The 15,810-nt window shown below is 40.9% G+C and overlaps 1 protein-coding gene across 6 annotated transcripts in view; it reads right to left on the bottom strand.

Moving 5' to 3' along the window:
* LOC128582208 (cytochrome P450 4F3-like) overlaps positions 1-15,810 on the bottom strand; it is a 28,403-nt gene that overhangs the window by 2,325 nt on the left and 10,268 nt on the right. For 5 of the 6 annotated variants that reach the window (XM_053585894.1, XM_053585892.1, XM_053585891.1 and 2 more), the window contains 4 exons: positions 14,927-15,048; positions 13,883-14,153; positions 13,480-13,546; positions 13,164-13,371 (listed from right to left, as the gene is read on the bottom strand). In XM_053585894.1, coding sequence (XP_053441869.1) covers positions 13,164-13,371; positions 13,480-13,546; positions 13,883-14,153; positions 14,927-15,048 — 668 coding nt within the window. The remainder of the gene's footprint in view (positions 1-13,163; positions 13,372-13,479; positions 13,547-13,882; positions 14,154-14,926; positions 15,049-15,810) is intronic. The other variant, XM_053585893.1, reaches the window with a different exon arrangement.

Here is a 15,810-nt window from a genome sequence, read left to right as displayed (position 1 = left end):
AGTAGAAAATATCCTTTAAAGTGTTAATGCATTTGCATGAGCATTAAAACATTTTAAAAACTATAAAATAGGGCGGTGCCTGTGGCTCAAGGAGTAGGGCGCCGGTCCCATATGCCAGAGGTGGAGGGTTCAAACCCAGCCCTGGCCAAAAACCAAAAAAAAAAAAAAAAAAACTATAAAATAAACTAACAAGGGCAGGAGGAAAATCTCCAAGAGGGCTTATAAGTTTAATTGAATAAGTAAAATCCACTTCACACTCCAGGGTGAAATGACCTATTATCATAAAGGTGTCAATTCTTTCTAAAGTAATCAATATATTCAACACAATCCAATATATATCTAGCTGAATTTTTTTTAGAATTTGACATCCTTATTCTGATTAGAAGAAATAAACTTTGGCTAGAGTTAGGTAAATTTAAAAATGAAAGAAAAAAATACAATCCACCAGATATTATGACCTATAACAAAGGCATAGTAATAAAAGTGACATAAAACAATATTTTATATCCATGGTACTGCTACAAGAACAAAAGAACAGGCCCATGAAGCAGGATAGGAAGCTTGCAGACAGGATGTCATAGGGAAAAACTTAGCATCTGATAAAGAAGGATCCACACATCCTTTGGCAATGGATACTTTGGTGGAAGGTGTTCAGACAATTAGCAAAATGGAGACAAAAAGACCCAGATCCTTGTCTACTCTATATACAGGGTGGAGTCTCTTCCTGGATGAGAAAGTTAAAACCACAAAGTGAAAAGAAGATAACATCCCAAAAGCACAAGCAGAAGGATTTTTTTTTTAAAGGAAATACATACATGAAAATTAAGAATTTCTGTGTAATAAAAGAAACAATTGGGGCGAAGCATAATGGCGGATGGGAAAGACATTTAGCCGAGCTCTCCTGTAGCAATAGGGGAGAGGAAGAGGGCTGGATCGTACCCAGAGTGGAATACTGTGAAGGAGTGATAGTTAGAAGTGTGCAGTGAGATGGTGGACTATGGGAGTTGGAGTGCAAGCCAGAGCTGAGGAAACCCAGCACATGGGAGACCCATGCAAATTTCTGCAAGCCTGCCCTGGCTGCAGGGGTAGCCAGCCCCCAACAGAGGTCTCAGAAGAAGCCTTTTGCAGTTTTTGGTTCTTGGAGGAAGCGAAGCACAAGATTGGAGAAGTGTGCACTCCTGAGCAGAATTTGGTAGCCAGACTGGGGTACTGTCTGGAGCCATTCTGTGGTGGTTTGGCAGTGGGTAAAACATCCATACTGGGGAAAGTTCCAGGACATGGGGCTACCATTGTCCTAAAGGTCGCCAGAAGGCTGTGAGGGTGGGCCTCTTGCTGGGAGGGTAAGGCATCCAGTCTGAGTTCCTTGTGCAGGAAGCAGTCCTAAACTCATGACAGGCCCAGGGACTCCCGCAGGCCACAGGAACTGTTGTAGGAGGAATCTGTAAGACCTGCCTCTGAAGAATTTTTGAGAGCTGTGGAATCCCAAATCAGGAGGGTCTGAACAATTAAGCTAGGAAACAGGTCTAAGCATAGGAACCAGAGAAAGGTTAACAGCTGTGTTGTTCATCCCCCAAATTCACTGCGCCCCCTGGTGTTCAGGAAATATATTGCAACATAAATATATTCCTGCTAAAGTTGGACCCCTATGTCATATATACGTGTGTATAGTTTTATACACATTTAAATATTTTTTGTTGTTGTTGTTTCTTTTTTCTTTTCTCCTTTTCTCTTTCTTGTAGTTGTCATTGTTAATTTTTTTCTCTTCTTTCCTTCCTCTATTGGTTGCTGAGATTGTTTACATCAGGCTATTTGAGCTTTTTTTTTTTTTAATCTTGTTTCAGTGTGTTTTGTTTTTTGCTAAGTTGTTTGGGTGGTTCTTACATTCAACAAGAGCAAGGTCTCCTGTATTTTTTTTTTTCTGCAGAATTTTAGCTTGATTTATTCTCTCTCCCTACTTCACTCCGTGGCATTCTCTCAGTTGATAGAGACTCTTCTACTCTTCTCATCTCTTCTCTGGTGCTTCTGCATCAGTGAAGATATTCTCCCCTTTTTTCTTTTTTTTTTTTTCTTTCTTCTTGGTGTGTTGTCTTTCTTCTTTATTTATTTCTTCCTTTTCCTGCCCTCTCCTTTATTTAATTCAATGGTACATTTAATTTCCTTTATCTATTCTTATTTTAATATTTTTTCTTTTTTTCCAATTTTGTATTTTGTATTTTTTTTCTTCTTTTTCCATCCTTTCTTTGCTGAGGGCGTATGTGACACAGCTATGGTCTGGCAGGTAGACAGCTGTAGTCTGGTTCAAGGAGGCCAGGAGAACTTTCTACCATTGGCCTCAGGAAGAAAGTATTAGGAAGATCACATTGCAGAACTTTTCTATTTTTCTTTCCTTTTTTGTTTTTTTTATCCTTACTCAATTTTTCCTTCCTGTTTTTGGTGTTTTCTCTTTTTCTTCTCTTTCTAATTTTGGCAGAGGACAAATCTGGCTGCGTAAAGGCTGGCAAGGAGTGCCTGATTTCAAGGAACCCACCCAGCTCAGCTCCTCAAAACCCTTGAGCTATAGGCATGGCCTTAGCACCATTCTGAACAATAACATTAACTCCTATCATTCTCATCCTTCCTTCCTGTCCTCCTTCTCTCCTGTTCTTCCCCCTTCCCCCTTTTTCTTTTATTTCATTTCTTTTTCTTTCTTTTTCTTTTCTCTTATTGTTTCCTTCTTTTTATTTTCTTCCTTTTTCTCTTTCCTCTTTGTTCTCCTTGCTTGCTCCAACCCTTTTCCACTTCTGACCCCATAGTCTCCAGGCATAGTCTCCAGTAGGGCTTCCATACCTTTGGACACTGAGCCACACTTTTCTGGCTTGGAAAGTTTCATCACCCAAACTCTGAGACAAGGCAATGTGAGGAAGTGAGAAGGAAAAATGTACGCAAAGAGGTGAACAAAAAGAAAGCACACATGAGAAGGAACAAAAAGAAAAGTTCATGTACTATGAAGAACCAAAATAGAGCAACTCCTCCAAGGGACTATGAGGCATCTTTTACAGAAGACTCATCCTATAAATAATTAATGGATGTGACAGAAAGGGAATTTAAAATATGGATGATTAATACAATAAAGGGAATGAATGAGAAAACAAAAAGACAGAACCAAAAGTCAGATAAGAGATGTGTAGAATATAGAAAAGATATGGATGAGCTTAATTAAATGAAGGAGACAATCAGGGAATGTAAAGAAGCAGTAGAAAGTATTGAAAATAGATTAGACCACAGAGAAGAAAGAACATCAGTGTTAACACAGGTAGTTACAGAGTCAGAAAAGAAGAGACGGAAAGCACACAGGCACTTAGAGAACTATGAGATACCATGAAGCATTCAAACACATGGATAATAGAAATCCCTGAAGGGGAAGAAGATTGTCCCAAAGGTATGGAAGCCCTACTGGAGACTATCTTAAATGAAAACTTCCCAAGTTTTACTAAAGATTCTGACACACTCTCCAAAGTCAAGATAAAGGAGAAAATTCTGCAAGCAGCTAGGAATAAGCACCAATTGACCTACAAGGGCAGAGCTATTAGGATGACAGCAGACTTTTCAACTGAAACTTTCCAAGCCAGAAGAGTATGGTCATCTACCTTCAACATCCTTAAACAAAATAATTTTCAGCCCAGAATCCTGTATCCTGCTAAACTTAGCCTCAAAATTGATGGAAAAATCAATCTTTTGCAGATATAGAAGCACTGAGGAGGAAATTCATCACAACAAGACCAGCTCTACAGGAAATACTTAGACCTATTTTCAATTCTGAACACCACAATGGACCACCACCAAAGTAAACACATACAAGACAAAAGTCAGAGCTTAGATTCCACAATGGCACAAAGGATAAAACTACACAACAATCTCATAATAAGATGAATAGAATTCCACCACACTCATTGATATTCTCAATAAATGTCAATGGACTGAATTCCCCACTGAAGAGGCACAGGCTGGCTGATTGTATAAAAAAAATCAGCCAGCTCAGCACCCATAGCACAGTGGTTATAGTGCCAGCTGGCCACATACACCGAGGCTGGTGGGTTCAAACCCAGCCCAGGCCAGCTAAACAACAATGACAACTGCAACAACAACAAAAAATAGCCAGACATTATGGTGGGTGCCTGTAGTCCAGCTACTTGGGAGGCTGAGGTAAGAGAATCACTTAAGCCCAAGAGTTTGAGGTTGCTGTGAGCTGTGACACCACAGCACTCTACCAAGGGTGACATAGTGAGACTCTGTCAAAATAAAAACACAAGCTATCCATATGCTGTCTCTAGGAGACACACCCATCCCTGAGGGACAAATCAAAACTCAGCGTTAAGGGATGGAAAACAGTGTTTCAAGAAAATGGAAATTAGAAGAAAGGAGGGGTAGCAATCTTATTCTCAGATACAATTCAGATACAGATACAGATTCAAAGCAACATTAGTTAAGAAAGACAAAGATAGACCCTTCATACTGGTCAAAGGAACAATACAACAAGAAAACATCTCAATTTTAAACATTTATGCACCCAACTTAAATGCTCCCAGATTTATGAAACAGACCTTGAGGAGTCTGAGCAATATGATTTCCCATAACACCTTAATAGTCGGGATCTTCAACACCCACTGACAGAACTGGAAAGATCCTCTAAACAGAACTAAACAAGGATACAAAGGACTTAACTGTGACCCTAGAACAAATGTGATTAATAGACATACACAGAACACACCATCTCAAAGCAAAAGAATATACTTTTTCTCATCAGCTCATGGAACATACTCCAAAATAGATCACATCCTAGTATACAAATCAAACCTCAGCAAAATTAAAGGAATAGAAATTATACCATGTCTCTTCTCAGACCACAAAGCTATAATGGCAAAGCTCAACTCCAACAAAAATGTTCACCCCACACAAAGTCTTGGAAACTAAACAACATTATGTTGAATGATAGTTGGATTCAGGAAGAGATAAAAGAGGAATTTTTTAATTTCCTCAAACATAACAACAATGAAGACAAAAGTTACCAAAACCTCTGGGATACAGCAGAAGCAGTCCTGAGAGGACAATTTATTGTGCTAGATGCCCACCATCAAAAAATAGAAAGTGAGTGCATCAGCACACTCACAAACCATTTTACAGAATTGGAAAAAGAAGAACAATCTAATCCTAAACCCAGCAGAAGAAAAGAAATAGCCAAAATTAAATCAGAGAATAATAAAATTAAAAACAAAAAAAAATTGACAAAAATTAATGAAACAAAAGTTGTTTTTTTGAAAAAGTAAATAAAATAGATAAATGTTTGGCCAGACTAGACACAGAAAAGCAAAATCTCTGGTAACCTCAATCAGGAACGATAAAGGGGAAATAACAACAGATGCCACAGAAATACAAGAGATTATCTCTGAATACTACAAGAAACTCTATGCCCAGAAATTTGACAATGTGGAGGAAATGAATCAATACTTGGAATCATACCCTCTCCCTAGACTTAATCAAGAAGAAATAGATCTGCTGAACAGACCAATTTCAAGCACTGAGATCAAAGAAACAATAAAAAACCTCCCCTCCAAAAACTGCCCTAGTCCAGATGACTTCACACCAGAATACTATCAAATCTTCAAAGGAGAACTTATATCCATACTGCAGAAATTATTCCAAAAAATTGAGGAGGAAAGAATCTTCCCCAACACATTCTATGAAACAAACATCACCCTGATACCAAAACCAGGAAAAGATCCAACTAAAAAAGAGAACTACAGACGAATTTCACTAATGAATACAGATGCAAAAATTCTCAATAAAATCCCAGCCAATAGATAACAGCTTATCATTAAAAAAATTATACATCATAATCAAGTAGGTTTTATCCCAGGGATGCAAGGCTGGTTTAACATATGCAAATCCATAAATGTAATTCACCATATCAACAGAAGCAAAAACAAAGACCATATGATCCTCTCAATAGATGCAGAAAAAGCATTCAATAAAATTCAACATCCTTTTCTAATTAGAACTCTGAAGAATACAGTCATTGGTGGCACGTGATCAAAGCCATTTATGACAAACCCACAGCTAATATTATACTAAATGGAACAAAACTGAAAGCTTTTCTACTCAGAACTGGAACAAGACAAGGTTGTTGTCTATCACCACTACTATTCAACATAGTTCTGGAAGTTCTAGCCAATACAATCAGACAAGAGAAGGAAATAAAGGGCATCCAAATAGGGGAGGAGGAAGTGAAACTCTTCCTCTTTGCCACTGATATGATCTTATACTTAGAGAACCCCCAAGATGCAACCATAAGACTCCTAGAAGTGATCAAAAAATATAGTAATGTCTCAGAATATAAAATGAATGTCCACAAATCAGTACCCTTTGTATACACCAGTAACAGCCAAGATGAGAAGGTAATCAAGGACACAATTCCCTTCTCAGTAGCTTCAAAGAAAATAAAATACCCAGCAATATACCTCATAAAAGAGGTGAAGGATCTCTATAAGGAAAACTATGAACCCCTAAGAAAAGAAGTATCAGAAGACATTAACAACTGGAAGAACATAACATGCTTGTGGCAGGGAAATATCAACATTGTTAAAATGTCTATACTTCCCAAAGCAATCTACTGATTCAATGCCATCCCTATTAAAGTACCAGCATCATACTTTCAAGACTTGGAAAAAACAATTCTTCATTTTGTATGGAACCAGAAAAAATCCTGGATAGCCAAGGCACTTCTTTGTAATAAAAACAAAGCTGGGAGCATTAGCCCGCCAGACTTTAGGCTGTACTACAAGTCCATAGTGATCAAAACAGCATGGATTGGCACAAAAATAGAGACACAGACAGCTGGAACCTAATAGAAAACCAGGAGATGAAATAACATCTTACAGCTACCTAATCTTTGATAAACCAAACAAGAATATACATTGGGGGAAAGACTCCCTATTCAATAAATGGTGCTGGGAGAACTGAATATCCACATGTAAGAGACTAAAACTGAACCCACACTTTTCTCCACTCACAGAAATTGATTCAAGATGGATAAAAGACCCAAATTTAAGGCACAAAACAATAAAAATCCTCAAAGAAAGAGTGGGGGAAACACTTGAAGCTATTGGCCTGGGGAACAACTTTATGAGGAAAACTTCCATGGCAATTGCAGCAACAACAAAATAAACAAATGGGACTTAATTAAACTGAAAAGCTTCTGTACAGCTAAGGAGACAACAACCAAAGCAAATAGACAACCTACACAATAGAAAAGGATATTTGCATATTTTGAATTGGACAAAACCTTGATAACTAGGGTCTACAGAGAACTCAAATTAATCAACATAAAAAGAGCCAACAATTCTTTATATCACTGGGCAAGAAAGATGAATAGAATCTTCTCTAAAGAAGACAGGCGAATAGCTAACAAACATATAAAAGAATGCTTCGTCCCTAATTATTAGAGAAATGCAAATAAAAAACACCCTGAGATAGCATCTAACCCCAGTGAGAATGGCCCACATCACAAAATCTCAAAACTGCAGATGCTGGCGTGGATGTGGAGAGAAGGGAACACTTTTACACTGCTGGTGGGACTGCAAACTAGTACAATGTTTTTGGAAGGAAGTATGGAGAACCCTCAAAGAACTCAAACTAGACCTCCCATTTGACCCTGCAATCCCATTACTGGGCATCCACCCAGAAGGAAAAAAAAAAAATCTTTTTACTGTAAGGACACTTGCACTAAACTATTTATTGCAGCTCAATTCACAATCACCAAACTGTGGAAACAGCCTAAATGCCCACCAATCCAGGAATGGATTAACAAGCTGTAGTATATGTATACCATGGAATACTATTCAGCCATTAAAAAAGATGGAGACTTTACATCTTTTGTATTAACCTGGATGGAAATGGAACACATTATTCTTAGGAAAGCATCACAAGAATGGAGAAGCAAAAATCCTATGTACTCAGTTCTGATATGAGGCAGATTGATGACCTAGTACATGGTGGGGGTGGGGGAAGGGGAGAGCAGAGAGAGAGAAGGAGGAAGGGAGTAGGGGATCATGGTGGGCGTAGAACTTTTGGGGGCAGGACACAATTATAAGAGGGTCTTTATCTAACAAATGAAAAATTATCTGATGAAAAATTAAGAAAGATATTTACCATAAATATATAGATTGAGAATAATGTCTTCAATAGGTAAGGTATTCCTGAAAATCAATAAGAAAAAGGACAGGTGAACCAACAGAAAAGATATGACCCAATAATTCACTGAATCTCAAATATAAGACATGCAAGAAGATGCTCAAAGTCACTTGTTATCAGAGGAATTAAAATTATCTAACAATGACATGTTAAGTCACATCTATTCAAGGCAAGAGTTAACAAGGAAGATAATGCTAAGGCCCACGGTTGAGGACAAGGGTGGAGGGACCTCATGTGCTGATAATGGTGGGGACAGGGGCTGCTATTCTGGGGGGCAACTGCCAGTACACGGTCAAGGAAAGATGATGTGTGTTTTGTGATCCAGCAAGCTGGTTCCCAAGTACAGATTCCAGAAAGATTTTTAGACATGGAAATAAAGACAGGTACAAAAATGTTCACTGCATTGGAGAGATGAAAGCAGTCAAAGGATCCAGAACTAAGGGATGGTAGAGGAAAGAACAAAACTACATAAGAATCTCCATAGTTGACCACTTCCCTACACTGACCACCTCCCTAAATTGACCTAATTTTTATAGACCAGACATGGACCACATGTACTCAATGGAAGTTCCTTAGCTGACCAACTCTGTATGTTGACAGTTTGTTACAGTTCCTTCGGTGGTCAACTTACAGAGGTTCTACCATATATGATGGTTTAAAGCAACAAACTAAATGTACTAAGAACCGTGAATGGCTAATAAAATCATAGTGCTATACTTCTAAAAACTGTAAGAACCAGCACAAGATCTGTAGTATAGCAATGTATTTAAAATATATCCACCCAGTATATGTGAATCCTAGTAAATGTGGAATGTAAAAGTCTTAGCAAAATAACTAAGAAAATGCTACAAAAGCTATGTTAACTAATGTGAAGAAAATGTGTCAAACGATATATGAACCAAGTGTATGGTGCCCCATGATCATACTAATGTACACAGCTATGGTTTAATAAAAAAAAATAAATAAATAAAAAAATAAAATATATCCACCCCAACAAAAAAATTTACAAATAAAAAAAAAGATCTATCTGGGTGGTGCCTGTGGCTCAAAGAAGTAGGGCGCCGGCCCCATATACCAGAAGTGGTGGGTTCAAATCCAGCCCCCGGCCAAAACCTGCAAAAAAAAAAAAAGTGTTTAAAAAAGATCTATCTCTCTAGAATCATATTGTTGGAGGGCTGGAATTTGAATGTTGGGATTAAATTGGAAGAAATAAGTATTGGGTCGAACTGAGAAGAACTGACCCTGAATAGAACTCTACTCTTGACAGCTGGGATCAAAAAATTAAGATTTTCAAGAATATTTTTCATACTATCAACCTGATTATAGAGCTCATATGAAAAAGTAAGAACTCAAAAAATATTGTAAAAAACAAACTGAGACAAGACCATCTTTATCAAATAAGAAAATGTTTCTAAAAGTATAATAATGAGGCCAGGTATTGTGGCTCATGCCTGTAATCCTAGCACTGTGGGTGGACTGCTTGAGCTCAGGAGTTTGAGACCAGCCTGAGCAAGAGCAAAACCCCTTTACAAAAAAAAAAACTAACTGGGCACTGTGGAGGGCACCTATAGTCCCAGCTACTCAGGAGGCTGAGATAAGAGGATTGCTTGAGCCCAAGAGTTTGAGGTTGCTATGAGCTATTATGTTATGCCACGGCACTCTACCAGGGCGACAGAGTGAGACTGTCTAAATAAATAAATAAATATTCATCAAAATAGCAAAGTCTTATATTGCACCTATTAGTTTGGCAAATGTTTTAAAGTTTCATAGGGCAGACTGCTGGGAAGGAAACAAGGAAATTGCCATTCTTAAAATCTGTGTATAGGAGCGGATATTCCAAGAGCTATTGAATTATAAAACTCAAGCAATCTTTGATTCAGCAATTGCACTTCTAGGGATTTGTTCTTCAAAGATGCTCACACGGGTAAGCAATGGTCAGTGTGCACAAATGTTCACTACATCACATTTGTTACAGTAAAAGCCTGGGAACTACACCAATGCCCATCAAGAGAGGGATATTTTGATAAATTATGGAATTCTGTGAGAAGTATAAATTCCATATGATGGAATCCTATACAGCTAGCACAGAGGAGGAAATAGAGATCACCAGTCCTATCACAAACTGGATCAGTACAGAGATACTAAAAGGTAATGTGGCAATATCTATTATAATTGGAAATGTTTACATAATATCCTCAACAGAAGGGTAAGCTGGGCGAACTGTGAGCTGGTACACAGCACTCAAAAGAAAGAGCCCTAAGACACATCGTTGAGTGAAAAGAATAAGTGACGGTACATATATATACAAACACACACATACCCATAGACAGTATTGCCAAGAGAAAGGTCTAGAAGAGGTAATGACAAACGTAAGAAGAGACTAGGTTTAAAGGAGAGGATAAGAATAGTGAACTTTTTTTTTTTTTTCTGCTTGTGTGTCACACTTTATGGGGGCAAGACACGATTGCAAGAGGGACTTTTACCTAACAATTGCAATCAGTGTAACCTGGCTTATTGTACCCTCAATGAATCCCCAACAATAAAAAAAAAAAAGAAAAGTGAACTTAATCTTCTGTGTAATGTTTTGTTTTATGAAAAAGGAAAAATATCTAATTCCTTCTATTGTCTTTTCAATTCAAAAGGAATTTTTTAAAACTTTCTATTGGGCTGGGTGCTGTGGCTCATGCCTGTAATCCTAACACTCTGGGAAGTTGAGGTGGGAGGATCGTTTGAGCCCAGGAGTTTGAGATTGCACCAAGCTATGAAATGCTACTGCACTCTTGTAGAGGCAACAGAGCGAGAGTCTATCTCAAAACAAACAAACAAACAAACTTGAGGGCAGCGCCTGTGGCTCAAAGGAGTATGGCGCCGACCCCATATGCCAGAAGTGATGTGTTCAAACCCAGCCCTGGCCAAAAACTGCAAAAAAAAAAAAAAACTTGATATTCAAAAAACTAAAAATATCTTAAGGCTATATAGTCAGTGTGCATACCTGAGCACTGTGTGTATAGGCCTAGCTGTGCAGAAACAGAATGAAAGAATAGGCTTGGCGCCTGTGGCTCAAGTGGCTAAGGCGCCAGCCACATACACCTGAGCTGGCGAGTTTGAATCCAGCCTGGGCCCGCCAAACAATGATGGCTGCAACAAAAAAAGCTGGGCATTGTGGCAGGTGCCTGTAGTCCCAGCTGCTTGGTAGGCAGAGGCAGGAGAATCTCTTGAGCCCAGGAGTTGGAGGTTGCTGTGAGCTGTGATGCCATAGCACTCTACCCAGGACAACAAAGTGAGGCTTTGTCTCAAAAAAAAGAAAAAAAAGAAGAAGAAGAAAAGAAAGAGAAAGAAAGAAAGAAAAGAAAGAGACTGAGCAGATGAATGTGGGTATAGATTGAACATCGTCTGGAAGGACACAGGAGCCACTAAAGACAGGAAGGGACTGAGATGCTGATACATGATGGAGGCTTAACCCTCTTGTGCTGCTTGAATACTTACCAGGTACGTAATTTTTTTGAATTTGAAGGTAGCACAAAAACAGGACTGCTGAGCAAAGCCTTGAAGTTCATGGCAATACCTCCAAAATGTCTGTACAATCCAACATCTCCTCTCTGTCCCGCAGTCCTTAGACCAGAATCTATTCCCTGGACCCACAGTTCCCAACTTATCCCCTCCATTTTGTCCTGATGTAGCCTCACAAAGATATTTCTGATACCCAGATCAGTTCTATACCTTCTCCATTCAAACATATCCCGTGGCTCCCCATTGCCCTCCTATTTTAATCATAGACCTTCCATTCCATAAAGAGAAAAATTGCTGTCCAGCTGCAAGAAGTGCAATGGGCTGCCAGTCCCCAAATATAGGGTTTCAAGTTCTGCTGCACCATTCAATCAAGGCCACACTTCAGGGCTGCCCCCAGCCAGTGAATGAGCATGGTTGGGCCTTAGAGCCTCACCATTTCCCCTCAATGTCTGACTTCCCTAACAGCAGCCTCCCTCCTCACATTTAGCTCTGATCTCACATCAGCTTCCCAAAGGACCTGAACTGGTACACCTTAGGTGAAAGTCCAATCTCTTTACAAAGTTCCAAAAGCATTCCAGGAGGAGCTTCCATTACCAGCTCCAGCCTCATTGGAAGCCTCTACCTATTCCTCACACTGCATTTCACAAGGATTCAGGCATCATTCCTTCCCCCACATCTCCCATACTTTCTAGAATGTCATGCACGCTTTCATGCTGGCCCTTGCACAGCTTTCCCCTTGAGTATAACCACTGTCCTGTACCTACACCCAATTTGGTGAATTTCTATTCACTTCTTCCCTCCCCAGTCTCGCCTCCGTTTCCTTCTGCCTCAGCTTAACCCACGTAGAATTAAGATGGGATTGGACACTGAGCTGGGAAAGGGCAGGCAGTATGGATGCGTTTCCTGAATGAAGAGATGGATGACGTTTATCCACTAAGATCTTTGTGAAGCCATGGAATAGGCTGTGAAGTAGGAATTAAAAGCAATAGCAAATAGTAAAGTCTTAGAGAAAAAACACAACTCTAGACAGAAAAGCAAGGGGGCAGAGGAGCAGTTTCTGTACGGAATACATGCAGGGTGGCCCATGCTTTATATACATTGTCACTAAAGCTATAAGAATACCTGGGGTAGAAATTTTGCTCATTTACAGAGAAGAAATGGGGTCACAGAAGAGGAAATCAATTGTACTAATGTTGCATAGCAGGCTAGTGAGATGATAAATATGGACTCCCAGAATTGCCTGCCATAAAGCATGCCAGCTTTCCCTTCTTAGCCAAGTGGGGTACCAGGCCCTGCTTCTGAGCTCTGATTCTATTCCCACTAGGCAATAATGGCAAAACCAGCAAGAGCATCTTCCCTCTCCCCAACCTGGGGAGCAGAGCCAACAAGAGAGGGTTCGGGAATAGGCCATAAGGACCTGTACTCACCATTCAATCTCTTTAGGCTCACGGTCCTTCAGAAGCTCTCTCACCTCCAGTCGGCAGCGGTCCTGGTATTCCGGGTGCCTTGCAAGGTTGTACAGGACCCAGGAGAGACCACTGGCTGTGGTGTCATGGCCTGAGGAGCAGCCAGGCAGGCTTGAGTCTCTGGGCTGCTTCAGCACCAGGGGGTGGACAGTTCCCAGATATTGAGGCCCTCAGGGAGGATGGGAGGAGGGAGAGGATGACAGAATGGAGTGATCCAGGGTCCACCCACCACATCCCTGGCATGGAGAGGCCCTCGATCCCACACCAGGACCCTCACCTGCAAACATGAAGGTATCAGCCTCTGCTCGTATATCCTTGTCTGACAACTCCTTCCCATTTTCATCCTAAAGACAAGGCAAAACTTCCAAATCATACCAGCTCTGAGGGCACCTGAGTCTAACCTGAAACTCTCTTGAAGACCCATCATCCAAGCAGGATGCCTCTCTTGTCATCTCCAGACCTGACTCACATGCTTTTAATTGATCTCAGGCCTCCTGCTTGCTCTTTCCAGGCAGCCTTCTACACAGTCACCTCTGCAACTTATCTCTCACTTATCCCTTGCTTCCTCAAGTACCTTTAATGGCTCCCCAGGGTCCTCAGATCAAGTCCAAGCACATGCATCTGATACTTGACATCAATGTCTATTCTACTTGTTGAATCCAGATTACAGAGAGGCCCACCTTGCTCAGCAGAAGTACATCAATGAAGTCCAAGGTTTTGGACTTGGTCTTGGCTTTGAGGATGTCATCAACACTCTGCCTCTGGAGGGTACGACGTCGTTCCTGGATGATGGTGTCTGTGAACTCATGCACTATGTTGCAGGCCTTACGGAAGCGCCGTCCATCTGGGGTGAGGTAGTACAGGAAGTCCAAGTGCAGGAAGATCTGCCGGTATCGTTTCACTATGAGGGCACTGAGCTCCAAGATGGCAGCAATATATTCACTGGGATTCCTGAAGGGCCAGGGCAAAGAGGGGAGGCACATCCTTAACACACATGAAACCCTAGGAGCACCTCCAGCCAGAATCCCAGAGCCATGTTCCATCCAGGAAAAGGTGTCTCCAAACCCACTTCTCTGTCTCACTCCCACTATCTGTGAGCTGCCTCATGCCCCAGATCCCCTTGGGTATCATGCCTGCCTCTATCTGTCTATCTATCTATCTATCTATCTATCTATCTGTCTATCTATCTATCTATCTCCCCCTCTCTCCCTCTCCATCTAGTTCTGCCCATTCTTCCTCAGTTTCTCCTAATTTTTCTAATTTTCTCCTTCCCCATTTTCTCCGAGCTCAAACTTCTTCCTCTCCATGGTCCTGATTCTCATGTCTCCATGACAGTCACTATTCTACAGAGCCAAATGTCCAAGATAAGCCCTGATCATGACTCTTACCTGTCAAATAGCTTCCATGGCTTCCCCCAGGATAAAGTTCATACCCCTTTGCCTGAATTTCAATGCCTCAGGACCTAGCTAATACTGACCACCCACCCCCCAACCCTCATTTCCAACGTGTCTCCTTTCTAACTACTGAACATGCTGTGCTCATCCTGGCCTGCCTCCTGACCTTTACTCACACAATTCTACCTACCTGGAAGAATTGCTTTTTCTATCTCCCCTTCCTTGTTTTTAATGCTTCCCATCTCTTCTGAGAAGGCTCTTCTGATTGTCCTGGTCAGTACTCCCTCCTCCACTTAACCACATGTTCCCAGGCCCTGGGCAAAGACTCACTCCTGGCAATTGCTATCGAAGCTGAAGACACATTTCTGAAGAATGTCCAAAGTCATGAGGCTGATGTGCTCAAACATGTCCAGACAGGCACAGCCCCCAGAGACCAGGCGCTGCCACTTGCCCTAACCAGAGAAGGGGACAAAGCTGAAATCAGTCTTGTTCCCTTGAGCCCCTCCCCAACTCCAACCACTAGGATAGACCCCCAAGAACCAGAAATCCCAGTCTTCTGCCCCACATCCCCTTCCTTAGGCTTGGGTGAAAGAAGAAGCTGTTACTATTCAGAGTTGGAGACCCCAAGGCTGGAACTCAGGAGATCTGAGTTCAAGTTTCAGCTCTGCCTCCTGTTCTTTGAGTGCCCTTGGTCAACGCATTGGCCTCCCCTAGGTCTCAACTGTCAAACCTTCAGTGTCACTTAAGTTGACCCACGTTAGTGCCAGATAAACAAACCAGGTTAGCTCACTTCCTAATTGAGTAAACTTGGACGGGCTCCCTAATCTCTCTGACCCTCAATTTCTTCATCTATAATGTAGCAATTATAATCATCTCTACCTCATAGGGTTCTGAAAATTAAATCAGAAAACATGTATCATGGAATTGGTATATAGTTTCTGTCATACAGGAAATGCCCAATAAATGTTAGCTTTCAAAGCTGGACACAATGGCTCATGCTTATAATCCTAGCACTTTGAGAGGCTGAGGTGGGAGAACTGCTTGAGGTCAGGCATTTGAGACCAACCTGTGCAAGAGTGAGACCCCCATCTTTACAAAAAAAATACAAAAATTAGCTGTGTATAGTGGCACACTCCTGTAGTACCAGCTACTCAGGAAACTGAGGCAGGAGGATTGCTTGAACCCCAGAGTTTGAGTTGCAGTGAGCTATGATG

Source organism: Nycticebus coucang, chromosome 3, assembly GCF_027406575.1.
Source record: "Nycticebus coucang isolate mNycCou1 chromosome 3, mNycCou1.pri, whole genome shotgun sequence".
NCBI classification, from domain to species: Eukaryota; Metazoa; Chordata; class Mammalia; order Primates; family Lorisidae; genus Nycticebus; species Nycticebus coucang.
The sequence above is the reverse complement of the archived record's forward strand: the minus strand, read 5'-3'. Positions and strand labels throughout refer to the sequence as shown.